The sequence below is a fragment of the Pseudophryne corroboree genome, chromosome 3 (assembly GCF_028390025.1).
Source record: "Pseudophryne corroboree isolate aPseCor3 chromosome 3, aPseCor3.hap2, whole genome shotgun sequence".
Lineage (NCBI taxonomy): Eukaryota > Metazoa > Chordata > Amphibia > Anura > Myobatrachidae > Pseudophryne > Pseudophryne corroboree.
The window spans coordinates 328,995,186-329,022,663 of NC_086446.1; the positions used below are offsets into that span (position 1 = coordinate 328,995,186).

The 27,478-nt window shown below is 48.6% G+C and overlaps 1 protein-coding gene across 1 annotated transcript in view; it reads left to right on the forward strand.

Annotated features, from left to right (window-relative positions):
- The first annotated feature begins 376 nt into the window (after window positions 1-376).
- Window positions 377-27,478, forward strand: part of RAB22A (RAB22A, member RAS oncogene family) — a 55,274-nt gene continuing 28,172 nt past the window's right edge. Inside the window, exon 1 of the mRNA XM_063959565.1 lies at window positions 377-705. Coding sequence (XP_063815635.1) covers window positions 670-705 — 36 coding nt within the window. The 5' untranslated portion in view covers window positions 377-669. The remainder of the gene's footprint in view (window positions 706-27,478) is intronic.

Here is a 27,478-nt window from a genome sequence, read left to right on the forward strand (position 1 = left end):
GTGGTTTATTCATGAAGCAGTGAAAAGAGTGGAGAAATGAGCTTGTGGAGAAGTTGCCCATGGCAACCAATCCGCTGCTATGTATAATTTTATAGACTGCACTTTAGAAATGTTACTTGAACACTGATTGGTTGCCATGGGCAAAATATCCACTGGCTCACTTCTCCACTCTTTTCACTGCTTCATTAATAGACCCCCTAGTAAGATACAAAAAAGCGTTAAGCCTTGCTGCTGCAGCTATTATTACAGCAATCAATACTGGAAGGAGGAGGCGAGCGGGACGATCCGATGATCTGTCGGTGATGAGGCGGGATGGATGGGGTGAAGGAGGAGGAGGAAGAGGAAGGGAGTGGGACGGGCTGGATAGGAGACACGAGTGATGGACGAGGCGTAGCCAGGCGGGGAGGGCTAGACTTTGCAGCGCCCAGGAAGGAAAACCCTGGTCGGGATGTAGATGATAAAGAAGGCGGGGAAAGCGCGGGGTTATGCGCTGATGAGGGTAATGGAGGCGGGCCCGGCTCCTGCACAGCTCATTGAAGAGGATGGTCTGTGGGCGGAATGGGGAGGGGGACTCGGCTGGTACAGGGCCCAGGGAGGCCGAGGTGCCGCAGGCCGGAGATCTGTAGTTCTACACGGGGCTGCTGGTAGACATTGGTGGTCCCTGTTGTCATGGCTCTAAGGGAGCTGAAAGTCTGTCTGCTAGGGGTAAGTGTGTCCCACTGATCGGTGACTGAATTGAGCGCAATTACAAAGTGACCTGAATCGTCTTATATAATCGTATATTACATCACGCCCTATAGCATCTATCATTCTTATGTTGCGTACATGTGTTAACTACAGTTTGTATAGCTGTTCAATTTGTAACATGGGAATAGATTATAATGCAGTCCTTAGCAGCACATACATGACACTAGTTACGCAGTTACCCTGACAGAACCTTGCCAGCCACCTGCGGCATTCTGTGAGCTTTTCTGCCACTTGTAGTGTGCCTACCTACCCTTTGGGGTGAAATTCCATGTAGTTCGCAAACAATATATGGGTCATACAGTATAGTATGCATTATACTTCACATGGAAATGGTTGCATCAAATCACAGCTTCTAAAAACGCACCTTTACATACTATAAGGCCATATTCTGTGTGTAGCCTGATATGTATATGGCATATTTCTATTAGGATTTATCTTCTATAATCGACGTTTCTCTATCGTCCTAGTGGATGCTGGGGTTCCTGAAAGGACCATGGGGAATAGCGGCTCCGCAGGAGACAGGGCACAAAAAGTAAAGCTTTTCCAGATCAGGTGGTGTGCACTGGCTCCTCCCCCTATGACCCTCCTCCAGACTCCAGTTAGATTTTTGTGCCCGGCCGAGAAGGGTGCAATTCTAGGTGGCTCTCATAAAGAGCTGCTTAGAGAAAGTTTAGCTTAGGTTTTTTATTTTACAGTGATTCCTGCTGGCAACAGGATCACTGCAACGAGGGACAGAGGGGAGAAGAAGTGAACTCACCTGCGTGCAGGATGGATTGGCTTCTTGGCTACTGGACATCAGCTCCAGAGGGACGATCACAGGTACAGCCTGGATGGTCACCGGAGCCGCGCCGCCGGCCCCCTTGCAGATGCTGAAGTAAGAAGAGGTCCAGAATCGGCGGCTGAAGACTCCTGCAGTCTTCTAAAGGTAGCGCACAGCACTGCAGCTGTGCGCCATTTTCCTCTCAGCACACTTCACACGCAGTCACTGAGGGTGCAGGGCGCTGGGGGGGGGCGCCCTGGGAGGCAAATGAAAACCTATTAAAAGGCTAAAAATACCTCACATATAGCCCCCAGAGGCTATATGGAGATATTTAACCCCTGCCTGGATTCACAAAATAGCGGGAGACGAGCCCGCCGGAAAAGGGGCGGGGCCTATGTCCTCAGCACACGGCGCCATTTCCTCTCACAGCACCGCTGGTCAGGACGGCTCCCAGGTCTCTCCCCTGCACTGCACTACAGAAACAGGGTAAAACAGAGAGGGGGGGCAAATTTAATGGCAATATTTTGATATATATAAAGCAGCTATAAGGGAGCACTTATTATAAGGCTATCCCTGTCATATATAGCGCTTTTTTGGTGTGTGCTGGCAGACTCTCCCTCTGTCTCCCCAAAGGGCTAGTGGGTCCTGTCTTCGTGTAGAGCATTCCCTGTGTGTCTGCTGTGTGTCGGTACGTGTGTGTCGACATGTATGAGGACGATATTGGTGTGGAGGCGGAGCAATTGCCAAATATGGGGATGTCACCTCCTAGGGGGTCGACACCAGAATGGATGCCTTTATTTGTGGAATTACGGGATAGCGTCAACTCGCTTAAGCAGTCGTTTGACGACATGAGGCGGCCGGACAATCAATTAGTGCCTGTCCAGGCGCCTCAAACACCGTCAGGGGCTGTGAAACGCCCTTTGCCTCAGTCGGTCGACACAGACCCAGACACAGGCACTGATTCCAGTGGTGACGGTGACGAATCAACCGTATTTTCCAGTAGGGCCACACGTTATATGATTTTGGCAATGAAGGAGGCGTTACATTTAGCTGATACTACAGGTACCACTAAACAGGGTATTATGTGGGGTGTGAAAAAACTACCTATAGTTTTTCCTGAATCAGAAGAATTAAATGACGTGTGTGATGAAGCGTGGGTTGCCCCTGATAAAAAGCTGATAATTTCAAAGAAATTATTGGCATTATACCCTTTCCCGCCAGAGGTTAGGGAGCGCTGGGAAACACCTCCTAGGGTGGACAAGGCGCTAACACGCTTATCTAAACAAGTGGCGTTACCCTCTCCTGAGACGGCCGCACTTAAAGATCCATCAGATAGGAGGATGGAAAATATCCAAAAAAGTATATACACACATGCAGGTGTTATACTACGACCAGCTATAGCGACTGCCTGGATGTGCAGTGCTGGGGTAGTTTGGTCAGAGTCCCTGATTGAAAATATTGATACCCTGGACAGGGACAATATTTTACTGTCGTTAGAACAAATAAAGGATGCATTTCTTTATATGCGTGATGCACAGAGGGATATCTGCACACTGGCATCACGGGTAAGTGCTATGTCCATTTCGGCCAGAAGAGCTTTATGGACGCGACAGTGGACAGGCGATGCGGATTCAAAACGGCATATGGAAGTTTTGCCGTATAAAGGGGAGGAGTTATTTGGAGTCGGTCTATCAGATTTGGTGGCCACGGCTACAGCCGGGAAATCCACCTTTCTACCTCAAGTCACTCCCCAACAGAAAAAGGCACCGATTTTTCAACCGCAGCCCTTTCGTTCCTTTAAAAATAAGAGAGCAAAGGGCTATTCATATCTGCCACGAGGCAGAGGTCGAGGGAAGAGACAGCAACAGGCAGCTCCTTCCCAGGAACAGAAGCCCTCCCCGGCTTCTACAAAAGCCTCAGCATGACGCTGGGGCTTCTCAAGCGGACTCTGGGACGGTGGGCGGTCGTCTCAAAAATTACAGCGCGCAGTGGGCTCACTCGCAGGTAGATCCCTGGATCCTGCAGATAATATCTCAGGGGTACAGGTTGGAATTAGAGACAGATCCACCTCGCCGTTTCCTGAAGTCTGCTTTACCAACGTCCCCCTCCGAAAGGGAGACGGTTTTGGAAGCCATTCACAAGCTGTACTCTCAGCAGGTGATAGTCAAGGTACCTCTTCTACAACAAGGGAAGGGGTATTATTCCACTCTATTTGTGGTACCGAAGCCGGATGGCTCGGTAAGGCCTATTCTAAATCTGAAGTCCTTGAACCTGTACATAAAGAAGTTCAAGTTCAAGATGGAGTCACTCAGAGCAGTGATAGCGAACCTGGAAGAAGGGGACTTTATGGTATCCTTGGACATCAAGGATGCGTATCTCCACGTTCCAATTTACCCCTCACACCAGGGGTACCTCAGGTTCCTTGTACAAAACTGTCACTATCAGTTTCAGACGCTGCCGTTTGGTTTGTCCACGGCACCTCGGGTCTTTACAAAGGTAATGGCCGAGATGATGATTCTTCTTCGAAGAAAAGGCGTATTAATTATCCCATACTTGGACGATCTCCTAATAAGGGCAAGGTCCAGAGAACAGGTAGAGATGGGATTAGCACTATCTCAAGAGGTGCTAAAGCAGCACGGATGGATTCTGAATATTCCAAAATCCCAATTAATGCCGACAACTCGTCTGCTGTTCCTAGGGATGATTCTGAACACGGTTCAGAAAAAGGTTTTTCTTCCCGAGGAAAAAGCCAAGGAGTTATCCGACCTGGTCAGGAACCTCCTAAAACCAGGAAAGGTGTCTGTACATCAATGCACAAGAGTCCTGGGAAAAATGGTGGCTTCTTACGAAGCAATTCCATTCGGCAGATTCCATGCAAGAATTTTCCAAAGGGATCTGTTGGACAAATGGTCAGGGTCGCATCTTCAGATGCACCTGCGGATAACCCTGTCTCCAAGGACAAGGGTATCTCTTCTGTGGTGGTTGCAGAGGGCTCATCTATTGGAGGGCCGCAGATTCGGCATACAGGATTGGATCCTGGTGACCACGGACGCCAGCCTGAGAGGCTGGGGAGCAGTCACACAAGGAAGAAACTTCCAGGGAGTGTGGTCGAGCCTGGAAAAGTCTCTTCACATAAACATTCTGGAACTAAGAGCAATCTACAGTGCTCTAAGCCAGGCGGAACCTCTGCTTCAAGGAAGACCGGTGTTGATCCAGTCGGACAACATCACGGCAGTCGCCCATGTAAACAGACAGGGCGGCACAAGAAGCAGGAGTGCAATGGCAGAAGCTGCCAGGATCCTTCGCTGGGCGGAGAATCACGTGATAGCACTGTCAGCAGTGTTCATCCCGGGCGTGGACAACTGGGAAGCAGACTTCCTCAGCAGACATTGCGCCAGGTCAAGAGATCCGCAGGCAATAGCTGTGGACGCGCTGGTAACACCTTGGGTGTACCAGTCGGTGTATGTGTTTCCTCCTCTGCCTCTCATACCAAAGGTATTGAGAATCATACGGCAAAGCGGAGTAAGAACGATACTAGTGGCTCCGGATTGGCCAAGAAGGTCTTGGTACCCGGAACTTCAAGAGATGGTCACGGACGATCCGTGGCCTCTACCTCTGAGAAGGGACCTGCTTCAACAGGGTCCCTGCCTCTTTCAAGACTTACCGCGGCTGCGTTTGACGGCATGGCGGTTGAACGCCAGATCCTAAAAGGAAAAGGCATTCCAGAAGAAGTCATTCCTACCTTGATTAAGGCAAGAAAGGAAGTCACCGCGAAGCATTATTACCGCATTTGGCGGAAATATGTTGCGTGGTGCGAGGATCGGAGTGCTCCGACGGAGGAATTTCAACTGGGTCGTTTCCTACATTTCCTGCAATCAGGATTGTCTATGGGTCTCAAATTGGGATCTATTAAGGTTCAAATTTCGGCCCTGTCAATATTCTTCCAAAAAGAATTGGCCTCAGTCCCTGAGGTCCAGACTTTTGTCAAAGGAGTACTGCATATACAGCCTCCTGTGGTGCCTCCGGTGGCACCGTGGGATCTAAATGTAGTTTTAGATTTCCTCAAATCCCATTGGTTTGAACCACTACAAATTGTGGATTTGAAATATCTCACATGGAAAGTGACTATGTTACTGGCCCTGGCTTCCGCCAGGAGAGTATCTGAAATGGCGGCTTTATCTTATAAAAGCCTTTATTTAATTTTCCATTCGGATAGGGCAGAGCTGCGGACGCGGCCGCATTTTCTCCCTAAGGTGGTATCAGCGTTTCACCTGAACCAGCCTATTGTAGTGCCTGCGGCTACAAGCGACTTGGAGGACTCCAAGTTGTTGGACGTTGTCAGAGCTTTAAAAATATACATTTCAAGGACGGCTGGAGTCAGAAAATCTGACTCGCTGTTTATACTGTATGCACCCAACAAGTTGGGTGCGCCTGCTTCTAAGCAGTCGATTGCTCGTTGGATTTGTAACACAATTCAACTTGCACATTCTGTGGCAGGCCTGCCACAGCCTAAATCTGTTAAGGCCCATTCCACAAGGAAGGTGGGCTCATCTTGGGCGGCTGCCCGAGGGGTCTCGGCATTACAACTCTGCCGAGCAGCTACGTGGTCAGGGGAGAACACGTTTGTGAAATTCTACAAATTTGATACCCTGGCAAAAGAGGACCTGGAGTTCTCTCATTCGGTGCTGCAGAGTCATCCGCACTCTCCCGCCCGTTTGGGAGCTTTGGTATAATCCCCATGGTCCTTTCAGGAACCCCAGCATCCACTAGGACGATAGAGAAAATAAGAATTTACTTACCGATAATTCTATTTCTCGGAGTCCGTAGTGGATGCTGGGCGCCCATCCCAAGTGCGGATTATCTGCAATACTTGTACATAGTTATTGTTAACTAATTCGGGTTATTGTTTAGGGAGCCATCTTTCAGAGGCTCCTCTGTTATCATACTGTTAACTGGGTTTAGATCACAAGTTGTACGGTGTGATTGGTGTGGCTGGTATGAGTCTTACCCGGGATTCAAAATCCTCCCTTATTGTGTACGCTCGTCCGGGCACAGTACCTAACTGGAGTCTGGAGGAGGGTCATAGGGGGAGGAGCCAGTGCACACCACCTGATCTGGAAAAGCTTTACTTTTTGTGCCCTGTCTCCTGCGGAGCCGCTATTCCCCATGGTCCTTTCAGGAACCCCAGCATCCACTACGGACTCCGAGAAATAGAATTATCGGTAAGTAAATTCTTATTTTTTTGTGTTTTGCTCCCTTGTGATGTGTATCTGTTACCTCTGCACAATTACAGAGCACCATTTAACCAACCAAACTAGTTTTGGGCTACTTCTCACCTAGAACAGACACAGTTTTTATACCATAGTCACCACTATTGCATGTCAGCTTTTCATTATCTGTAGGGTGACCATAATATCCCTTTAATCTGGGACACCTTTGATTTACACAGGTTCTGTGGCTGGCTAAACGCAACCCTGAATTTCACCTGGTTTCAGACAGCCACAGAACCTGTGTAAATCAAAGGTGTCCCAGATTAAAGGGATATTATGGTCACCCTATTATATGGCATGACTTTTCGTGATGAGTTATTTAGAATGTATGCTGCTGATGGGGGGGGGGGACCTCAAGACATTACTAACAGAGTCCATAAATGGGCAATCTTTTAAAAATTAAACAAATCTTCAGTTAATATTCAGAAATTCTGGTGCAATAAAAGCCTTTGAGGGCTTCTTATTAGGCACTCTTAAGGGCCCTACACACTGCGCGACCCACTGCCGAACTGCGCGACCGCCGATAAGGCGGCTGGGGGAGGTGACGGGGTGGGGGAGTGAAGTTTCTTCACTCCACCCGGCTCCATAGCAGTGCATGCAAATATGGACGAGATCGCCATATTGGCCTGCATGCACAGGCGACGGGGCACCAGCGATGAACGAGCGCGGGGCTGCGCATCATTCATCGTTGCTGCCTCCACACTGAAAGATATGAACGGTATCTCGTTCATTAATGAACAAGATTGTTCATATCTTTCAGTGTTATCGTCCAGTGTGTAGGGCCTATTACTTTATTACTCCATTACTACTGGTGCACAGCAAACCGTCCACTAGGCAGAAATCCAGTTGGGAACTAGAACATATTTGGGTCTATTTCTCATTAAATACATATTCAATGCAATGTTAGTGCCCAGAATCGCATTGCCAAATGTGATTTTACTGGCACCATTTATTATTGAGCAACCGCAGGGACAGGGGCACCGAAAGGAGACCAACCCTGTGGTGACCTCTGAGTAGAAGTGTGATTGTGCATGTGCTGCGGCCATTGCCGGGAAGAGTTCCTGGGCTAAGTTTGCGATGTGTAGCCCATAGGCTACAGCAGTCTAATACCATGTTAGCTGCGTGGAGCTTAGTAAATCTGTCAGCAACTCATCCCCCATAGAAACCTATGGGAGGTGCGACTGCCAGCGGGTTTGAAGAGATTGCAGCAGGCATCTGAGCGATCTGCTGCGGTCCCTCTGTCTTACATTAAGGTAATGCTAAATATTTGCGGTTACTCCCTTCCCCTGCCCCCAAAAAAATGTTTTCGGCAGTTAAACCACAAATAATAACTGTGCCCCCATACAGAGAGACCTGTGACAAAATTGCTACTGCAGTTTCTCTGTGTCTGTCCCACAGTGGGTGCAGTTTAATTGTTGTTTGGGCACCCGCCAATTGTATTGCCATATATGCGAGCATGCTGCTGGTGCCGACATTTCTGCTTGCAGCCTCCCAAGGTGACATGCAGAAATGTGTGAATTGTGTCCATTTTAGTTGCCCATTTTGCATCCTGGCCAGGACGTTAGTTGGGTTTAGCCGCTTTGCGCTACTGACCCTGTTGCTTTTAGGCGTGTCAACGGTAATGGGCGCTCGAACGGAGCAACAATTGGATTACAAAAAATATATATATATATGTTGGTTTCAGTCATGCTTTGCTGATACAGCAGCATATTATGTACTGCCAATGCCATTCTGATTACAGAACAAAAGCAGTAGTGGTGTGCGTGAGACCATCTTTCTCATACGTCCTAGAAGATGCTGGGGTCACTTCAAGAACCATGGGGCAGAGACGGGATCCGCAGGAGACATGGGCACCCCAAGACCTTCAAACGGCGTGACCCGGCTCCTCCCTCTATGCCCCTCCTCCAGACCCCAGTTTAGATCTGTGCCCAGGCAGACTGGATGCACAACTGAGGAGCTCTACTAAGTTTCTCGGAAAAGATTTTATGTTAGGTTTTTTTATTTTCAGGGAGGCTGCTGGCAACGTCTCCCTGCATCGTGGGACTTAGGGGAGAGAAGTCAGACCTACTTCTAATGAGTTTAAAGGCTCTGCTTCTTTGGCTACAGGACACCAATAGCTCCTGAGGGTTTGGAACACTAGGTGCGCCTAGGGGTTCACTCCCAGAGGCCGCCGTCACCCCCCTTGCAGAGTCAGAAGACAGGTGAGTAGAAGAAGATAGAAGACTTCAGTGACGGCTGTACCGCACAGCGATCGCACGCTGCGCGCCATGCTCCCATACACAGCGGCACTGCAGGGTGCAGGGCGGCGCGGGGGGGGGGGGGGGGGATCCCTGGTCAGCATTCAAACACCTCTTTAAAGGCTGGCAGAGTAATATTAAAGTGCCTTGGCACTAGATTCATACCCCCGCCGGCATTATTTGGTTGAAAAAGAGTGGGCTGAAGCGTGCCATGTAGGGCACGGGGCTTAGCCCTCACAGCTCACACAGCCAGCGCCATTTTCTTTTGCTGTACACTGGTCCTTCCTCGCACTACTGAATGTATCAGGGTGCCAAACGGTGGGGGGGGGCACAGTAACATGGAGAAATATATGTGTAATAAAAGCGCTGCAGGTTTGGAGGCATTCTTTAATGTTCAGAACTGCTAATTAAGAGCTGTGTTATGAGCTGAAAAACTCTGTCTGTGTCTCTGTCATGTTGGGTACACACGTGTCGGCATGTCTGAGGCAGAGTGCTTCCCACAAAAGGCCGTGGGAGTGACCCTGTCGGCACGGCCGACTCCTGATACATGTAAGTCAACATGTAAGTGGATGGACAAGTGAAAACTATATTGGGGACACAGGCTGGGGGGGGCCTGTCGGCACCTCAGATATATGACTAGGTAAAAAATTGCATATTAATGTGATGCATATAAAAAAGGGCTGTGTGTATGTATATATATATATTTGAGTAAGGTTGAATAATTCTGTGTAAGAGACACAGGAATATCTATGGATGCCTTGGTCATACCTATGTTTCCCTCAGACCCCTCGGGGTCGTAAACAAGTTATTTTGCCCAGTCACTACTCCCTTATACCGACATGGATGCTAACTACTGTGTCGACCATAATGCTTCCTGATGAGATCCCCCCCCCCCCCCCAAAAAAAAAAGGAGCATTTAGTGCATGATTAGTACATTATAAGGACGTATTAACGTCACTGCGGACCCGCTGTTCCGAACAAAGGGGTCTATGTGTGTGTGTGTATATGTATGTATATGTGTGTGTGTGTGTGTGTGTGTGTATGTATGTATATATATATATATATATATATATATATATATATAATATATATTTTATAATACTGCTGAAGTAACATTCTTCATTTTCATGTGCTGAAAGCTCTGTTCGTGAAGGTCTGGGCCAGCCTGACAAGATGATTTCAAATCCTCAAGAGGATTCCGATTGTTTATTCTATCCGCAGCAGGAAAAGAATAAAGTGGGTGTCACCCCCTGTTCTGCATGGCTCCCTGTCATGAAGCCTGTGGATCGTATGTAAGAAGCTTTAGTTACGTTCTAGTTATGTGTACACGCGTACGTCAGTTAGACCTGGCCATTACATGCGCAGGGGGAGTAGTAGTATTCAAAAATGGTCGGTTGCCTGGTCATCCGTTATAGATACCCTGGGGAGAGATGGTATACTCCTTACGTTGGGTCGTATCAAGGACGCTGCAGCATGCTTTCGTGTGACTGCAAGGGATAGAGGACTCTTGGGTTCGCGGGCCGATTCCATGCTTTCGGCTAGGAGGGAGTTGAGTATTCACAAATGGAATGCTGTGGTTGACTCTGAGAAGATATGGAGTCTCTTCCAGATGAAGGTGAAGCCCGGTTCGGTGACGACCTAATTAATTTGATCTCTGCAGATGCCGTGGGTAGGTATACCTTCTGGGCCTATGTTCCCTCCAAAGGTATGATGACGCATAATTGTCAGATGCAGTCATGTCTGCCCGATAGATATGGATTCCCCCTTCTTTCTTTACAGATAGGGGAAGGAGAAAAGGGAAGAGGTCAGCAGCCTCGTCAAGGTCACAGGGGCAGAAATCATCCTCTGTTTTCTGCCAGATCCGCTGCATGACGCTCGGACTCTCTTGCGGGAGCCCACACCGGTGAGGTCACGTCTAAAACTTTTCAGTCGGTCCTGGCACGGACTTGGACTTGTGGGGTTTCGAATAGTGTCCCAAGGGTGCATATTGGAGTTTCCAGGCGTTTTCCCTCACCAATTTTTCATTATTACCGATTCTCCTCCGGACGGGGAGGGTGTATGCGACGCAACACGAGTTGTGTCAGGATCAGGTCATGGTCCTGGTGTCCCCTGTCACAATAGGGAGAAGACTGTTATTCAAGCCTGTTCGTGCTCCCGTAGCCAGATGGTTAGGTCAGACCAATCCAAAATCTGACTTACTATAATTTCTATTTAAAGATATTCAAACCAATCTAAAGAAGAATAAAGGAGGTCTAATTACATTTTCCTCCTCATTGGTTTACCTGAGGTTTGCTATTCAGGATGGTCATTACCAGTTTCACCAGGGTGATGGCAGTAATGATGGTTTTCCTTCTCTAGTACGGAGCCACGTTTATCCTGTAAGGAAAAGATCTCCTGATAACGGCGAGATCAAGAAGCCAGTTAGTGCAATACGTTGCACTGTCCCTGACAGTTCAACAACAGGGTTGGCTCCTGAACTTGCCAGAATCACTGATGGCCCACTGACGCGGTTGTTGGTTATGGGAATAATACTAGATACTACAGAGTGTTTTCTTCCAGTGGAACAGGATCTGGAGATCCAGAGTCTGGTCATACGAATTCCAAGACCAGCTGGAGTGTCAATCCATCAATACATTAGAAAAGATGGTTGCGGCCTGCTAGGCCGTTCAGTTGGCAGGTTCCTTGCCAAGGTGTTCTAGTGGGTCCTGTGGGACGAGGGGTCTGGTTCCGACCTACACATACACTGAATAATCCATGTGGGCAAAAGCCAGGGTTTCGTTCCTGTGGTGGCTCCACACATCGCACTTACTAGAGGGACGTAGGTTCGGGGTCAGGACTGGGTCCTGGTATCCACGGATGCAAGTCTCCAAGGCTGGGGAGCTGTCACTCAAGGGAAAAGCTTAAATAAAAAAAAATGCTAAAGTCGGCAAGCCTGCCTTCACATGAAAATGCTGGAATTAAGAGCCATTTAAGACGGTACATCTTCAAGATCACCCCGTACAGATCCAGTTGGTTAAGGTAACAGGAAAAAGCAGAGCGGAAATGGCTGAGGTAACGAAGATCCTCCTCTGGGCAGAAAAATCTGTAAAGGCTCTGTCGGCAAGTTTCATTCCGGTGGACAACTGAGCAACATGGTTCCTCAGCAGATGCGGTCTCTGTCCGGGAGAGTGGGACCTCCACCAAGAAGTCTTCGCAGAGGTGACAAGTCTTTGAGGAGTTCCTCCAGTGGACAGGAGGACTTCTCGTCTCAATGAGAAACTTCAGAAAAAATTGGTCCAGGTCAAGAGACCCTCAGGCAGTAGCAGTAAATGCTGTGGTAACCCATTGACTATTCCGGTCAGTGTATTCCTTCCACTTCCACTGATCCCAAAAGTTCTCGGGATAATAGGAAGAACAAGGGTTTGGGCAATTTTCACTGGCCCAGACTGGCCAAGGAGGGCTTGGTGCCCAGATATTCAGAAGTTGCTTATTAAAAGATCCTGGGCCTTTTCCTCTTTGCAAGGACCTACTACGGTAGGTACCAGGCGTGTACCTAGACTTGCCGCGGCTACATTTGATAGCATGACTGTTCAGCGCCGAATCCTACCCCGAAAGGGTATTCCCAAGGAAGTCATCCCCACTCTTGTTCAGGCAAGGAAAGGAGTAACGTCTAGACCACAGGTTCTAAAACTCGGTCCTCAGGACCCCACACAGTGCATGTTTTGCAGGTCTCCTCACAGAATCGCAAGTGAAATAATTAGCTCCACCTGTGGACCTTTTAAAATGTGTCAGTGAGTAATTAATACACCTGTGCACTTGCTGGGTTGCCTGCAAAACATGCACTGTGTGGGGTCAGGAGGATCGAGTTTGAGAACCCCTGGTCTAGACATTACCACCGTTTTTGGAGAAAATATGTCTTAGTGTAAATCCAAGACCGTTTCAACGGAGGTGTTTCAGTAAGGCGTTTTCTCTGTTTCCTACAGGCTGGGGGAAATACAGACTGCGGTTGGACTCCATTATGGTCCAGTTTTCAGCATTGGAAATTTCTTTCTGGAACTATTAGCTTCCCTTCCTGAAGTTCAGTTTGCGTGAAAGACGTGTTCCACATCCAACTTTCATTTGTGTCTTCGGTGGCACCTTGGGATCGTAATGTGGTGTTGCAGTTCCTTCAATCACATTGTTTGAACCTTTACTTAGGGTGGAGTTGAAATTCCTCACTTTGAAAGTGGTCAGCTTATTGGCCTTGGCATCTGCACGGCAGATGTCTGAGTTAGTGCTCTTGTCTCTCAAGAGCCCTTAGTTGATCTTCGTGGAAGATAGAGCTGAATTAAGGACACGTCCGCATTTTCTACCAAAGGTGGTTTCCTCTGTCCACATCGACCAGTGGCTACTGACGCTTTCGCTCAGTAAAAATTACTGGATGTGGTTAGAGCGTTGAGGATTTATGTCGCCAGAATGGCTCAGATTTGGAAAACAGAGTCTCTGTTTGTCCTGTATGCTCCCTACAAGGTTGGGTGTCCTGCTTCCAAGCAGATCATGGCATGCTGGATCTGGTACACCATTCAGCACGCTCATTCCACGGCCGGTTTGCCGTTACCGATATCTGTGAAAGCCATTTCTACTGAATAGATGGGCTCATCCTGGACGGCTGTCTGGGGGGGGTCTCGGCATAGCAACTTGCCGTGCAGCTACTTGATCGGGGTCAGACACATTTTGCAAAGTTCTACAAGTTTGACACCTTGGCCGATGAAGACCTTGAGTTGGTCAATCAGTGCTGCAGAGTCATCCGCACTCTCCTGCCCATTCTAGAGCTTTGGTTTAAACCCCATGGTTCTTGAAGTGACCCCAGCATCCTCTAGGACGTATGCGAAAATAGGATTTTAATACCCACCGGTAAATCCTTTTCTCTAAGTCTGTAGAGGATGTTGGGCACCCGTCCCAGTGCGTACTGTATCTGCAGTTATTGGTTGTGGTTACACACAGGTTGTGTTACGAGTTTTGTCAGCATATGGCTGCACATTCTTCATGCCGTTGACTTGGGTTCTGTTGAAGGCCACGTTCTGCGGCATGCTTGTGGTGTGAGCTGGTAAGATGCTCACCGTGGTTTAACAATAAATCCTTTCCTCGAAATGTCCGTCTCCCTGGGCACAGTTCCTTAAACTGGGGTCTGGAGAAAGGGCATAGAGGAAGGAGCCAGGTCACACAGTTTGAAGGTCTTGGGGTGCCCATGTCTCCTGCGGATCCCGTCTATGCCCCATGGTTCTTGAAGTGACCCCAGCATCCTCTACGGCCTAAGAGAAAGGATTTTAATACCTACCGGTAAATCCTTATAAAGATTAAAAATATACTCTATGTTGGAATTTCCATTGCACATACAGAGCAAGAAAAAGGTTATGAAGTCTTAACTTTTACCTATTTTATCCCTTTATGCAGTATTTGTTAAAATTAGAAATGCATTCTGAGATAATGTTTTTAGAATTCAATTGTTTTCAGTGCGCCCTAATTAGTGGGTGCCCAATGAAGCAGCTCGGTTTTTACTTCGTTTGGATGCGAGTGCCATGGATGGATACATATGCAAATTCAGTGGGCTTTAGACAGGTCTGACTGTTCCATGTAGTTAAACGCGGTCTTTTGGGGTGCAATAATTATTAGTGGGTGCCCAGAAATGAATTGATGTGTCATTGCCAATTAATTATTGCTCCACTAAAAACAATTGAATTCTAACCAATGTGTCTTTTCATTTATTTATTTACAGGGTTTAGGAAGGTCCCAAGTAGTATTACTGTATGTCACATATGCACATAGGAGTGTGCAGCACATTTTATTAGGGGTGCACAGTCGGAGGGGTGTGTCTAGCACCGGCTATTGGCACTCACTGTAATATACATTTTAACATCCACCCTGGTGTAGGGATGGCCATCAGTGTGTTCGCCATCGATGGTCACCAACTATGTTGTGGGAGACCCACCGATGGTCATCCCTGTTATTTCAGTGAATAGCCCGTGGGCCAATCACAGCCTGGGGGCGGGACTTCATTATTTTCAGGGGTGAAGCTATGCTGTGTGTCCTGGCACTTTGCAAAAAAAAAAAATGTGTTTAAGCTGTGCCATCGATGAAGGGAAACCATTTGGTTCTCTTCCATCAATGGCAAAAGCATTCGACATTGGCCACAGACCATCGATGGGTCAATGACCATCCCTACCTTGGAGCCTATTAATGTAGTAACATTGTCAGATGTTGTGGTTTGAAACAAACAAACCAGACCGTACTCTTTGCAATCACAGTGCTACTCCTCAGCCTGTCAGACAGGCCACCCTGTTCCCTCAGGCGCTATGCAGTCACCCCACCCCACCAGGGACTTGGCCACTGAAAATGGGGAAGTGTCAACTTGACACTCCACCTGTTTTTCATCACTCTGGGAGCATGCTTTTCCATTACTTATGCACCTTACCTATATAGTGGTTTCTCACAATGGGGAACCTTTGAAGAAATGTATTCTCCCTGTGCAGACATTGTCTTCAGACGATATTCACTATTCATGTAGGATCACATGGTCTGGAAGATGCCTGTTGGTGTAGGAATATAAACAAGGTCAACATCATACAACAGAGCTTCAACCAGACCTGTGTCACCTCCTCCCCCTGCGACTCTCAGACACAACATAATCTCCAACCTGTGTAGTCTTAGTCATGCCATCTCCTCCCTGCATCTCTCATCCATACCATCATCTCCCGCTTGCGTCTCTCTGCCATGCCATAGTCTCCCGACTGCACCTCTCAGCCTCCCCTCTTCACTCTGTCTCCCAGCCTCTCCTCTTCACTCTGTCTCTCAGCTTTTGTCTCTCTCAGCCTCCCCCCCTTTACTTTGTGTCTCTCACCCTGAACGCCTTCACTCTGTATCTCTCAGCCTACCACCCTTTATTCTGTGTGTACCCGAGTACTTGCACCACTGGCGGCTTTTTACATTAGGGTGTGCCTCTGCACACCTGGGGCACGCTTATATTATGTATCTCTTTTGATAACTAATCTGTTGAAATGTTAACATCATTTTAAAAATAATTAATAGAAAACTTGCTGAGTTTTGGCCTGTAACAACTTAAACTCAAACTAAGCTCTTACATGTGCCCATCAGATGATAATCATGACTAACAACTATTTGTCTGATGACTATGAACTGTTAGTGGACCATATGTAATTTAGTAGCACAGCAATTGTCAGAATCTGTAAAATATGTGTACTTTTTTGGGCACTTTTGCTGGCACTTAAAGTGATATGCTGTGTGAGACCACTGGTCACAATACTGATGCCAGGATCCTGCCCCCTAACAATCCTGATAGTTGGCATGCCGACTAACAGGGACTATTCCCACTCGTGGGGGTCCACAATGGCGAGCGCAGCTAGCCACCGAGCCCGTCCGTATGCATCTAAGGAAATCTGTACGTGCATCCTACGAGTGTCGGGTGTAATTTTAGAGGCACACACAGAGTAGTACATTGAAAATGTATTGGGCGTTCCTAGGCAATGACTGGGAGGTGGTTAATCAGATGCATGGAGATGGTCCGTCTTATAGGGTGTGTTGCTAGTGTGTTAGCATACACAAATGCGTAATCGCTCACATAAGACATAAGAGAAAATCTGCACCTGCCATAAGGCTGGTGCAAGTTTAGATGGTGCATCTAAAGCGGTATTTCTGAGTTTAGTGATACTGAAAGTGGGCATCTCAGTCCTAGCGCATTCACATGCACTGTGTATAGACATGTGACCAGCAAAATACATTGTCATGGATGTGTCTGTGTTCAAATCGGGCCCTTAGTGAATTTCTTATTCAGTTTTCCATGGAAGCCTTTATTAAGGATATGTATGATATTACTATATGTAGAGACTAGAACTAATTTCAACACCACCTCTAGGTAGATACTAAATACTAGGTAGTACCTCCATTTTGTCCATGTCTATTTTCTCTGACGTCCTAGTGGATGCTGGGAACTCCGAAAGGACCATGGGGAATAGCGGCTCCGCAGGAGACTGGGCACAACTAAAGAAAGCTTTAGGTCACCTGGTGTGCACTGGCTCCTCTCACTATGACCCTCCTCCAAGCCTCAGTTAGATTTTGTGCCCGGCCGAGGTTGGATGCACACTAGGGGCTCTCCTGAGCTTCTAGAAAGAAAGTATAGAATTAGGTTTTTTATTTTCAGTGAGACCTGCTGGCAACAGGATCACTGCAGCGAGGGACTAAGGGGAGAAGAAGCGAACCTGCCTGCTTGCAGCCAGCTTGGTCTTCTTAGGCTACTGGACACCATTAGCTCCAGAGGGATCGACCGCAGGCCCAGCCTTGGTGTTCGGTCCCGGAGCCGCGCCGCCGTCCCCCTTACAGAGCCAGAAGCAAGAAGAGGTCCGGAAAATCGGCGGCAGGAGACATCAGTCTTCACCAAGGTAGCGCACAGCACTGCAGTGGGCGCCATTGCTCCTCATACACACTTCACACTCCGGTCACTGAGGGTGCAGGGCGCTTGGGGGGGGCGCCCTGAGCAGCAATAAAAACACCTTGGCTGGCAAAAATACCACAATATATAGCCCCAGAGGCTATATATGTGGTAAATACCTTTGCCAGAATCCAGAAAAAAGCAGGAGAAAAGTCCGCGAAAAAGGGGCGGAGCTATCTCCCTCAGACACACTGGCGCCATTTTCTCTTCACAGTGCAGCTGGAAGAAAGCTCCCCAGGCTCTCCCCTGTAGTTTTCAGGCTCAAAGGGTTACAAAGAGAGGGGGGGCACTAAATTTAGGCGCAATATTATATATACAAGCAGCTATTGGGGAAATTTCACTCAGGTATAGTGTTAATCCCCACATTATATAGCGCTCTGGTGTGTGCTGGCATACTCTCTCTCTGTCTCCCCAAAGGGCTTTGTGGGGTCCTGTCCTCAGTCAGAGCATTCCCTGTGTGTGTGTGCGGTGTGTCGGTACGGCTGTGTCGACATGTTTAATGAGGAGGCTTATATGGTGACGGAGCAGATGCCGATAAATGTGATGTCGCCCCCTGTGGGGCCGACACCAGAGTGGATGGTTAGGTGAAAGGTATTAACCGACAGTGTTAACTCCTTACATAAAAGGGTGGATGACGTAACAGCTGTGGGACAGCCGGCTTCTCAGTCCGTGCCTGCCCAGGCGTCTCAAAGGCCATCAGGGGCTCAAAAACGCCCGCTCACTCAGATGGCAGACACAGATGTTGACACGGAGTCTGACTCCAGTGTCGACAAGGTTGAGACATATACACAATCCACTAGGAACATCCGTGACTTGATCCCGGCAATAAAAAATGTGTTACACATTTCTGACATTAACCCTCTAAAAATGGGTTTTTATGTTGGGGAGAAAAAGCAGGCAGTGTTTTGTTCCCCCATCAGATGAATGAATGAAGTGTGTGAAAAGCGTGGGTTCCCCCCCGATAAGAAACTGGTAATTTCTAAAAAGTTACTGATGGCGTACCCTTTCCCGCCAGAGGATAAGTTACGCTGGGAGATATCCCCTAGGGTGGATAAGGCGCTCACACGGTTGTCAAAAAAGGTGGCACTGCCGTTTTAGGAACGGCCACTTTGAAGGTACCTGTTGATAAAAAGCAGGAGGCTATCCTGAAGTCTGTATTTAAACACTCAGGTACTAGACTGAGACCTGCAGATCGTGCTGCTGCAGCGTGGTCGGTGACCCTGTCAAACATGAGAACATATTAAAGACGTCGTCTTATATATGAGGGATGCACAGAGGGATATTTTGCCGGCTGGCATCCAAAATGAATGTAATGTCCATTCTGTCAGGAGGGTATTAGAGACCTGTCACTGGACAGGTGATGCTGACTTTAAAAGGCGCATAGAGATTCTGCCTTATAAGGGTGAGGACTTATTTGGGGATGGTCTCTGGGACCTCGTATCCACAGCAACAGGTGGGAAGAAATATTTTTACCTCAGGTTTCCTCACAGACTAAGAAAGCACTGTATTATCAGGTACAGTCCTTTCGGCTTCAGAAAAGCAAGCGGGTCAAAGGCGCTTCCTTTCTGTACAGAGACATGGGAAGAGGGAAAAAGCTGCACCAGTCAGCCTGTTCCCAGAATCAAAATTCTTCTCTCGCTTCCTCTGAGTCCACAGCATGACGCGGGGGCTCCACAGGTGTAGCCAGGTACGGTGGGGGGCCGTCTCAACAATTTCAGCGATCAGTGGGCTCGCTCACAGGTGGATCCCTGTTTCATTCAAGTAGTATTTCAGGGGTACAAGCTGGAATTCGAGTTGTCTCCCCCCCCGCCGTTTCCTCAAATATGCCTTGCCGACAACTCCCTCAGGCAGGGAGGCTGCGCTAGAGGCAATTAATAAGCTGTATTCCCAGCAGGTAATACTCAAGGTGCCCCTACTTCAACAAGGACGGGTTTACTATTCCACACGGTTTGGGGTACCGAAACCGCATGGTTCGGTGTGACCCATTTTATATTTAAAATCCTTGAACACATACATAAAAAAATTCAAGTTCAAGATGGAATCGCTCAGGGCGGTTATTGCAAGCCTGGACGAGGGGGATTACATGGGATCCCGGGACATCAAGGATGCTTACCTGCATGTCCCCATTTACCATCCTCGCCAGGAGTACCTCAGATTTGTGGTACAGGATTACCATTACCAAGTCCAGACACTGCCGTTTGGACTGTACATGGCACCGAGGGTGTTTACCAAGGTAATGGCCGAAATGATGATACTCCTTCGAAAAAAGGGAGTTTTAATTATCCTGTACTTGGACAATCTCCTTATAAGGGCGAGGTCCAAGGAGCAGTTGCTAGTCGGGGTAGCACTATTTTGGAAAGTGCTACAACAGCACGGTTGGATTCTAAACAGTCCAAAGTCACAGCTGGTTCCTACGACACGTCTACTGTTCCTGGGGATGGTTCTGGACACGGACCAGAAATAAGTGTTTCTCCCGGAGGAGAAAGCCAAGGAGCTGTCATCTCTAGTCAGAGACCTCCTGAAGCCAAAACAGGTATCGGTGCATCATTGCACGCGAGTCCTGGGAAAAATGGTAGCTTCCTACGAAGCAATCCCATTCGGCAGGTTCCATGCAAGAACTTTTTAGTGGGACCTGTTGGACAAGTGGTCCGGATCACATCTTCAGATGCATCGGCTGATAACCCTGTCTTCAAGGACCAGGGTGTATCTACTGTGGTGGCTGCAGAGTGCCCATCTTCAAGAGGGCCGCAGGTTCGGCATACAGGACTAGGTCCTAGTGACCATGGATGCCAGCCTTTGAGGCTGGGGGGCAGTCACACAGGGAAGAAACTTCCAGGGACTTTGGTCAAGTCGGGTGACTTCCCTACACATAAATATTCTGGAACTGAGGGCCATTTACAATGCCCTGAGTCAGGCAAGGCCTCTGCTTCAAAACCAGCCGGTACTGATCCAATCAGACAACATCACGGCAGTCGCCCATGTAAACCAACAGGGCGGCACAAGAAGCAGGATGGCGATGGCAGAAGCCACAAGGATTCTCCGATGGGCGGAAAATCATGTGTTAGCACTGTCAGCAGTGTTCATTCCCGGAGTGGACGACTGGGAAGCAGATCTTCTCAGCAGACACTACCTCCACCCGGGAGAGTGGGGACTTCATCCAGAAGTCTTCCAAAGGATTGTACACCATTGGGAAAGGCCACAGGTGGACATGATGGCGTCCCGCCTCAACAAAAAGCTATAAAAGATATTGCGCCAGGTCAAGGGACCCTCAGGCGATAGCTGTGGACGCTCTGGTAACACCGTGGGTGTACCAGTCGGTTTATGTGTTCCCCCCCTCTGCCTCTCATACCAAAGGTACTGAGAATAATAGGAAGGCGAGGAGTAAGAACGATACTCGTGGTTCCGGATTGGCCAAGAAGAGCTTGGTACCCAGAACTTCAAGAAATTATGTCAGAGGACCCATGGCCTCTGCCGCTCAGACAGGACCTGCGGCAGCAGGGGCCCTGTCTGTTCCAAGACTTACCGCGGCTACGTTTTGACGGCATGGCGGTTGAACGCCGGATCCTAAAGGAAAAGGGCATTCCGGAGGAAGTCATTCCTACGCTGATTCAAGCCAGGAAAGATGTAACTGCAAAACATTATCACCGCATATGGCGGAAATATGTTGCTTGGTGTGAGGCCAAAAAAGGCCCCAACAGAGGAATTTCAACTAGGTCGATTTCTGCATTCCTACAAGCAGGAGTATCTATGGGCCTAAAATTAGGCTCCATTAAGATACAGATCTCGGCTCTGTCGATTTTCTTCCAGAAAGAACTAGCTTCAGTACCTGAAGTTCAGACATTGTAAAAGGAGTGCTGCATATTCAGCCCCCGGTTGTGCCTCCAGTGTCACCTTGGGTTCTCAACGTGGTGTTGAGTTTCTTATCACATTGGTGTGAGCCACTAAAAACCGTGGATCTAAAATATCTCACGCGGAAAGTGGTCATGTTATTGGCCTTGGCTTCGGCCAGGCGTGTATCAGAATTGGCGGCTTTGTCATATAAAAGTACTTATCTGATTTTCCATATGGATAGGGCAGAATTGAGGACTCGTCCCCAGTTTCTCCCTAAGGTGGTATCAGCTTTTCACTTGAACCAACCTATTGTAGTGCCTGCGGCTACTAGGGACTTGAAGGATTCCAAGTTACTGGACGTAGTCAGGGCCTTAAAAAATTATGTTTCCAGGACGGCTAGAGTCAGGAGAACTGACTCGCTGTTTATCCTGTATGCACCCAACAAACTGGGTGCTCCTGCTTCTAAGCAGACTATTGCTCGCTGGATTTGTAGCACAATTCAGCTGGCGCATTCTGTGGCTGGACTACCGCAGCCAAAATCAGTAAAAGCCCATTCCACAAGGAAGGTGGGCTCATCTTGGGCAGCTGCCCGAGGGGTCTCGGCTTTCCAACTTTGCCGAGCTGCAACTTGGTCAGGGGCAAACACGTTTGCAAAATTCTACAAAATTGATACCCTGGCTGAGGAGGACCTGGAGTTCTCTCATTCGGTGCTGCAGAGTCATCCGCACTCTCCCGCCCGTTTGGGAGCTTTGGTATAATCCCCATGGTCCTTTCGGAGTTCCCAGCATCCACTAGGACGTCAGAGAAAATAAGATTTTACTCACCGGTAAATCTATTTCTCTGACGTCCTAGTGGATGCTGGGAACTCCGTAAGGACCATGGGGAATAGCGGCTCCGCAGGAGACTGGGCACAAAAAGTAAAAGCTTTAGACTAGCTGGTGTGCACTGGCTCCTCCCCCTATGACACTCCTCCAAGCCTCAGTTAGATTTTTGTGCCCGAACGAGAAGGGTGCAAGCTAGGTGGCTCTCCTGAGCTGCTTAGAAGTAAAAGTTTAAATAGGTTTTTTATTTTCAGTGAGTCCTGCTGGCAACAGGCTCACTGCATCGTGGGACTAAGGGGAGAAGAAGCGAACTCACCTGACTGCAGAGTGGATTGGACTTCTTGGCTACTGGACATTAGCTCCAGAGGGACGATCACAGGTTCAGCCTGGATGGGTCCCGGAGCCGCGCCGCCGGGCCCCTTACAGAGCCAGAAGAGCAAAGAGGTCCGGAGAAAGCGGCGGCAGAAGACGTTCCTGTCTTCAAATAAGGTAGCGCACAGCACTGCAGCTGTGCGCCATTGCTCTCAGCACACTTCACACTCCGGTCACTGAGGGTGCAGGGCGCTGGGGGGGAGCGCCCTGAGACGCAATAAAAACGATATAAAAACCTTATATGGCTAAAAAAAATGCATCACATATAGCTCCTGGGCTATATGGATGCATTTATCCCCTGCCAGTTTCCTGAAAAAAGCGGGAGAAAAGGCCGCCGTGAAGGGGGCGGAGCCTTTCTCCTCAGCACACAAGCGCCATTTTCTTTCACAGCTCCGCTGGAAGGACGGCTCCCTGACTCTCCCCTGCAGTCCTGCACTACAGAAACAGGGTAAAACAGAGAGGGGGGCACTATTGGCAGCTAATATATAAATACAGCAGCTATAACAGGGAGTAACACTTATATAAGGTTATCCCTGTATATATATATATATAGCGCTCTGGTGTGTGCTGGCAAACTCTCCCTCTGTCTCCCCAAAGGGCTAGTGGGGTCCTGTCCTCTATCAGATGTGCTGGGTGTCGGTACGATTGTGTCGACATGTATGAGGAGGAAAATGATGTGGAAGCAGAGCAATTGCCTGTGTTAGTGATGTCACCCCCTAGGGAGTCGACACCTGACTGGATGGTAGTAATTAAAGAATTACGTGACAATGTCAGCACTTTGCAAAAAACTGTTGACGACATGAGACAGCCGACAAATCAATTAGTGCCTGTTCAGGCGTCTCAGACACCGTCAGGGGCGCTAAAACGCCCGTTACCTCAGATGGTCGACACAGACCCTGACACGGATACTGAATCCAGTGTCGACGGTGACGAGACAAACGTAATGTCCAGTAGGGCCACACGTCACATGATCACGGCAATGAACGAGGCATTGAACATTTCTGACACTACAAGTACCACAAAAAAGGGTATTATGTGGGGTGTGAAAAAACTACCAGTGGTTTTTCCTGAGTCAGATGAATTAAATGAGGTGTGTGATAAAGCGTGGGTTTCCCCCGATAAAAAACTGCTGATTTCTAATAAATTATTGGCACTATACCCTTTCCCGCCAGAGGTTAGGGCACGTTGGGAAACACCCCCTAGGGTAGATAAGGCGCTCACACGCTTATCAAAACAAGTGGCGTTACCGTCTCCTGATACGGCCGCTCTCAAGGAACCAGCTGATAGAAGGCTGGAAAATATCTTAAAAGGTATATACACACATACCGGTGTTATACTGCGACCAGCGATCGCCTCAGCCTGGATGTGCAGCGCTGGAGTGGCTTGGTCGGATTCCCTGACTGAAAATATTGATATCCTGGATAGGGACAGTATATTATTAACTATAGAGCATTTAAAGGATGCATTACTATATATGCGAGATACACAGAGGGATATTTGCACCCTGGCATCTAGAGTAAGTGCGATGTCCATTTCTGCCAGAAGAACATTATGGACGCGACAGTGGTCAGGTGATGCGGATTCCAAACGACATATGGAAGTATTGCCGTATAAAGGGGAGGAGTTATTTGGGGTCGGTCTATCGGACCTGGTGGCCACAGCAACGGCTGGAAAATCCACCTTTTTACCCCAGGTCACCTCTCAGCAGAAAAAGACACCGTCTTTTCAAACCCAGTCCTTTCGTCCCTATAAGGGCAAGAGGGAAAAAGGCCGCTCGTTCCTGCCCCGGGGCAGAGGAAGGGGAAAAAGACTGCACCATGCAGCCTCTTCCCAGGAGCAGAAGCCCTCCCCCGCTTCTGCCAAGTCCTCAGCATGACGCTGGGGCTCTGCAAGCAGACTCGGGCACGGTGGGGGGCCGTCTCAAGAATTTCAGCGCGCTGTGGGCTCACTCGCAAGTGGACCCCTGGATCCTGCAGGTAGTATCACAGGGGTACAAATTGGAATTCGAGACGTCTCCCCCTCGCCGGTTCCTGAAGTCTGCTCTACCAACGCAACGTCTCCCTCCGACAGGGAGGCAGTATTGGAAGCTATTCACAAGCTGTATTCCCAGCAGGTGATAATCAAGGTACCCCTCCTACAACAGGGAAAGGGGTATTATTCCACGCTGTTTGTGGTACCGAAGCCGGACGGCTCGGTGAGACCAATTTTAAATCTAAAATCTTTGAACACTTACATAAAAAGGTTCAAATTCAAGATGGAGTCACTCAGAGCAGTGATAGCGAACCTGGAAGAAGGGGACTATATGGTATCTCTAGACATCAAGGATGCTTATCTCCATGTCCCAATCTACCCTTCTCACCAAGGGTACCTCAGGTTTGTGATACAAAACTGTCATTATCAGTTTCAGACGCTGCCGTTTGGATTGTCCACGGCACCACGGGTCTTTACCAAGGTAATGGCCGAAATGATGATTCTTCTTCGAAGAAAAGGCGTATTAATTATCCCTTACTTGGACGATCTCCTGATAAGGGCAAGGTCCAGGGAACAGTTAGAGGTCGGAGTAGCACTATCTCGGGTAGTGCTACGTCAGCACGGGTGGATTCTAAATATCCCAAAATCACAGCTGATTCCAACAACACATCTACTGTTCCTAGGGATGATTCTGGACACAGTCCAGAAAAAGGTGTTTCTCCCGGAGGAGAAGGCCAGGGAGTTATCCGAGCTAGTCAGGAACCTCCTAAAACCAGGACAAGTGTCAGTGCATCAGTGCACGAGAGTCCTGGGAAAAATGGTGGCTTCTTACGAAGAGATTCCATTCGGAAGATTCCATGCAAGAACTTTTCAGTGGGATCTGCTGGACAAATGGTCCGGATCGCATCTTCAGATGCATCAGCGGATAACCCTATCTCCAAGGACAAGGGTATCTCTCCTGTGGTGGTTACAGAAGGCTCATCTTCTAGAGGGCCGCAGATTCGGCATTCAGGATTGGATGCTGGTAACCACGGATGCCAGCCTGAGAGGCTGGGGAGCAGTCACACAGGGAAGAAATTTCCAGGGCTTGTGGTCAAGCATGGAAACGTCTCTTCACATAAATATCCTAGAGCTAAGGGCCATTTACAATGCCCTAAGTCAAGCAAGGCCTCTGCTTCAGGGTCAACCGGTATTGATCCAGTCGGACAACATCACGGCTGTCGCCCACGTAAACAGACAGGGCGGCACAAGAAGCAGGAGGGCAATGGCAGAAGCTGCAAGGATTCTCCGCTGGGCGGAAAATCATGTGATAGCACTGTCAGCAGTGTTCATTCCGGGCACGACCTCCACCCGGGGGAGTGGGGACTTCATCCAGAAGTCTTCCAAGTGATTGTAAACCGTTGGGAAAAACCAAAGGTGGACATGATGGCGTCCCGTCTCAACAAGAAACTGGACAGATATTGCGCCAGGTCAAGGGACCCTCAGGCAATAGCGGTGGACGCTCTGGTAACTCCGTGGGTGTTCCAGTCGGTATATGTGTTCCCTCCTCTTCCTCTCATACCAAAAGTACTGAGAATCATAAGAAGGAGAGGAGTAAGAACGATACTCGTGGCTCCGGATTGGCCAAGAAGAACTTGGTACCCGGAGCTGCAAGAGATGCTCACGGAGGACCCGTGGCCTCTACCTCTAAGGAAGGACCTGCTCCAGCAGGGACCTTGTCTGTTCCAAGACTTACCGCGGCTGCGTTTGACGGCATGGCGGTTGAACGCCGGATCCTGAAGGAAAAAGGCATTCCAGATGAAGTCATCCCTACCCTGATCAAGGCCAGGAAGGATGTAACTGCAAAACATTATCATCGCATTTGGCGAAAATATGTTGCGTGGTGTGAGGCCAAGAAGGCCCCTACGGAGGAATTTCAACTGGGTCGTTTCCTACATTTCCTGCAAGCAGGATTGTCTATGGGCCTAAAATTAGGATCCATTAAGGTTCAAATTTCGGCCCTGTCGATCTTCTTCCAGAAAGAACTGGCTTCAGTGCCTGAAGTTCAGACGTTTGTCAAAGGGGTACTGCATATACAGCCTCCTTTTGTGCCTCCAGTGGCACCTTGGGATCTCAATGTAGTTTTAGGGTTCCTAAAATCACATTGGTTTGAACCACTTGCCACAGTGGATTTGAAATATCTCACATGGAAAGTGGTAATGCTGTTGGCCCTGGCTTCAGCCAGGCGCGTATCAGAATTGGCGGCTTTATCCTATAAAAGCCCTTACCTGATATTTCATTCGGATAGGGCGGAATTGAGGACTCGTCCTCAATTTCTCCCTAAGGTGGTTTCAGCGTTTCACATGAATCAACCTATTGTGGTACCTGTGGCTACTAGGGACTTGGAGGACTCCAAGTTGCTGGACGTAGTCAGGGCCCTGAAAATATATGTTTCCAGGACGGCTGGAGTCAGAAAATCTGACTCGCTGTTTATACTGTATGCACCTAACAAGCTGGGTGCTCCTGCTTCTAAGCAGACGATTGCTCGTTGGATTTGTAGTACAATTCAACTTGCACATTCTGTGGCAGGCCTGCCACAGCCAAAATCTGTAAAAGCCCATTCCACAAGGAAGGTGGGCTCATCTTGGACGGCTGCCCGAGGGGTCTCGGCTTTACAACTTTGCCGAGCAGCTACTTGGTCAGGGGCAAACACGTTTGCTAAATTCTACAAATTTGATACCCTGGCTGAGGAGGACCTGGAGTTCTCTCATTCGGTGCTGCAGAGTCATCCGCACTCTCCCGCCCGTTTGGGAGCTTTGGTATAATCGCCATGGTCCTTACGGAGTTCCCAGCATCCACTAGGACGTCAGAGAAAATAAGAATTTACTTACCGATAATTCTATTTCTCATAGTCCGTAGTGGATGCTGGGCGCCCATCCCAAGTGCGGATTGTCTGCAATACTTGTATATAGTTATTGTTACAAACAAATCGGGTTGTTTATTGTTGGAAGCCATCTTTTCAGAGGCTC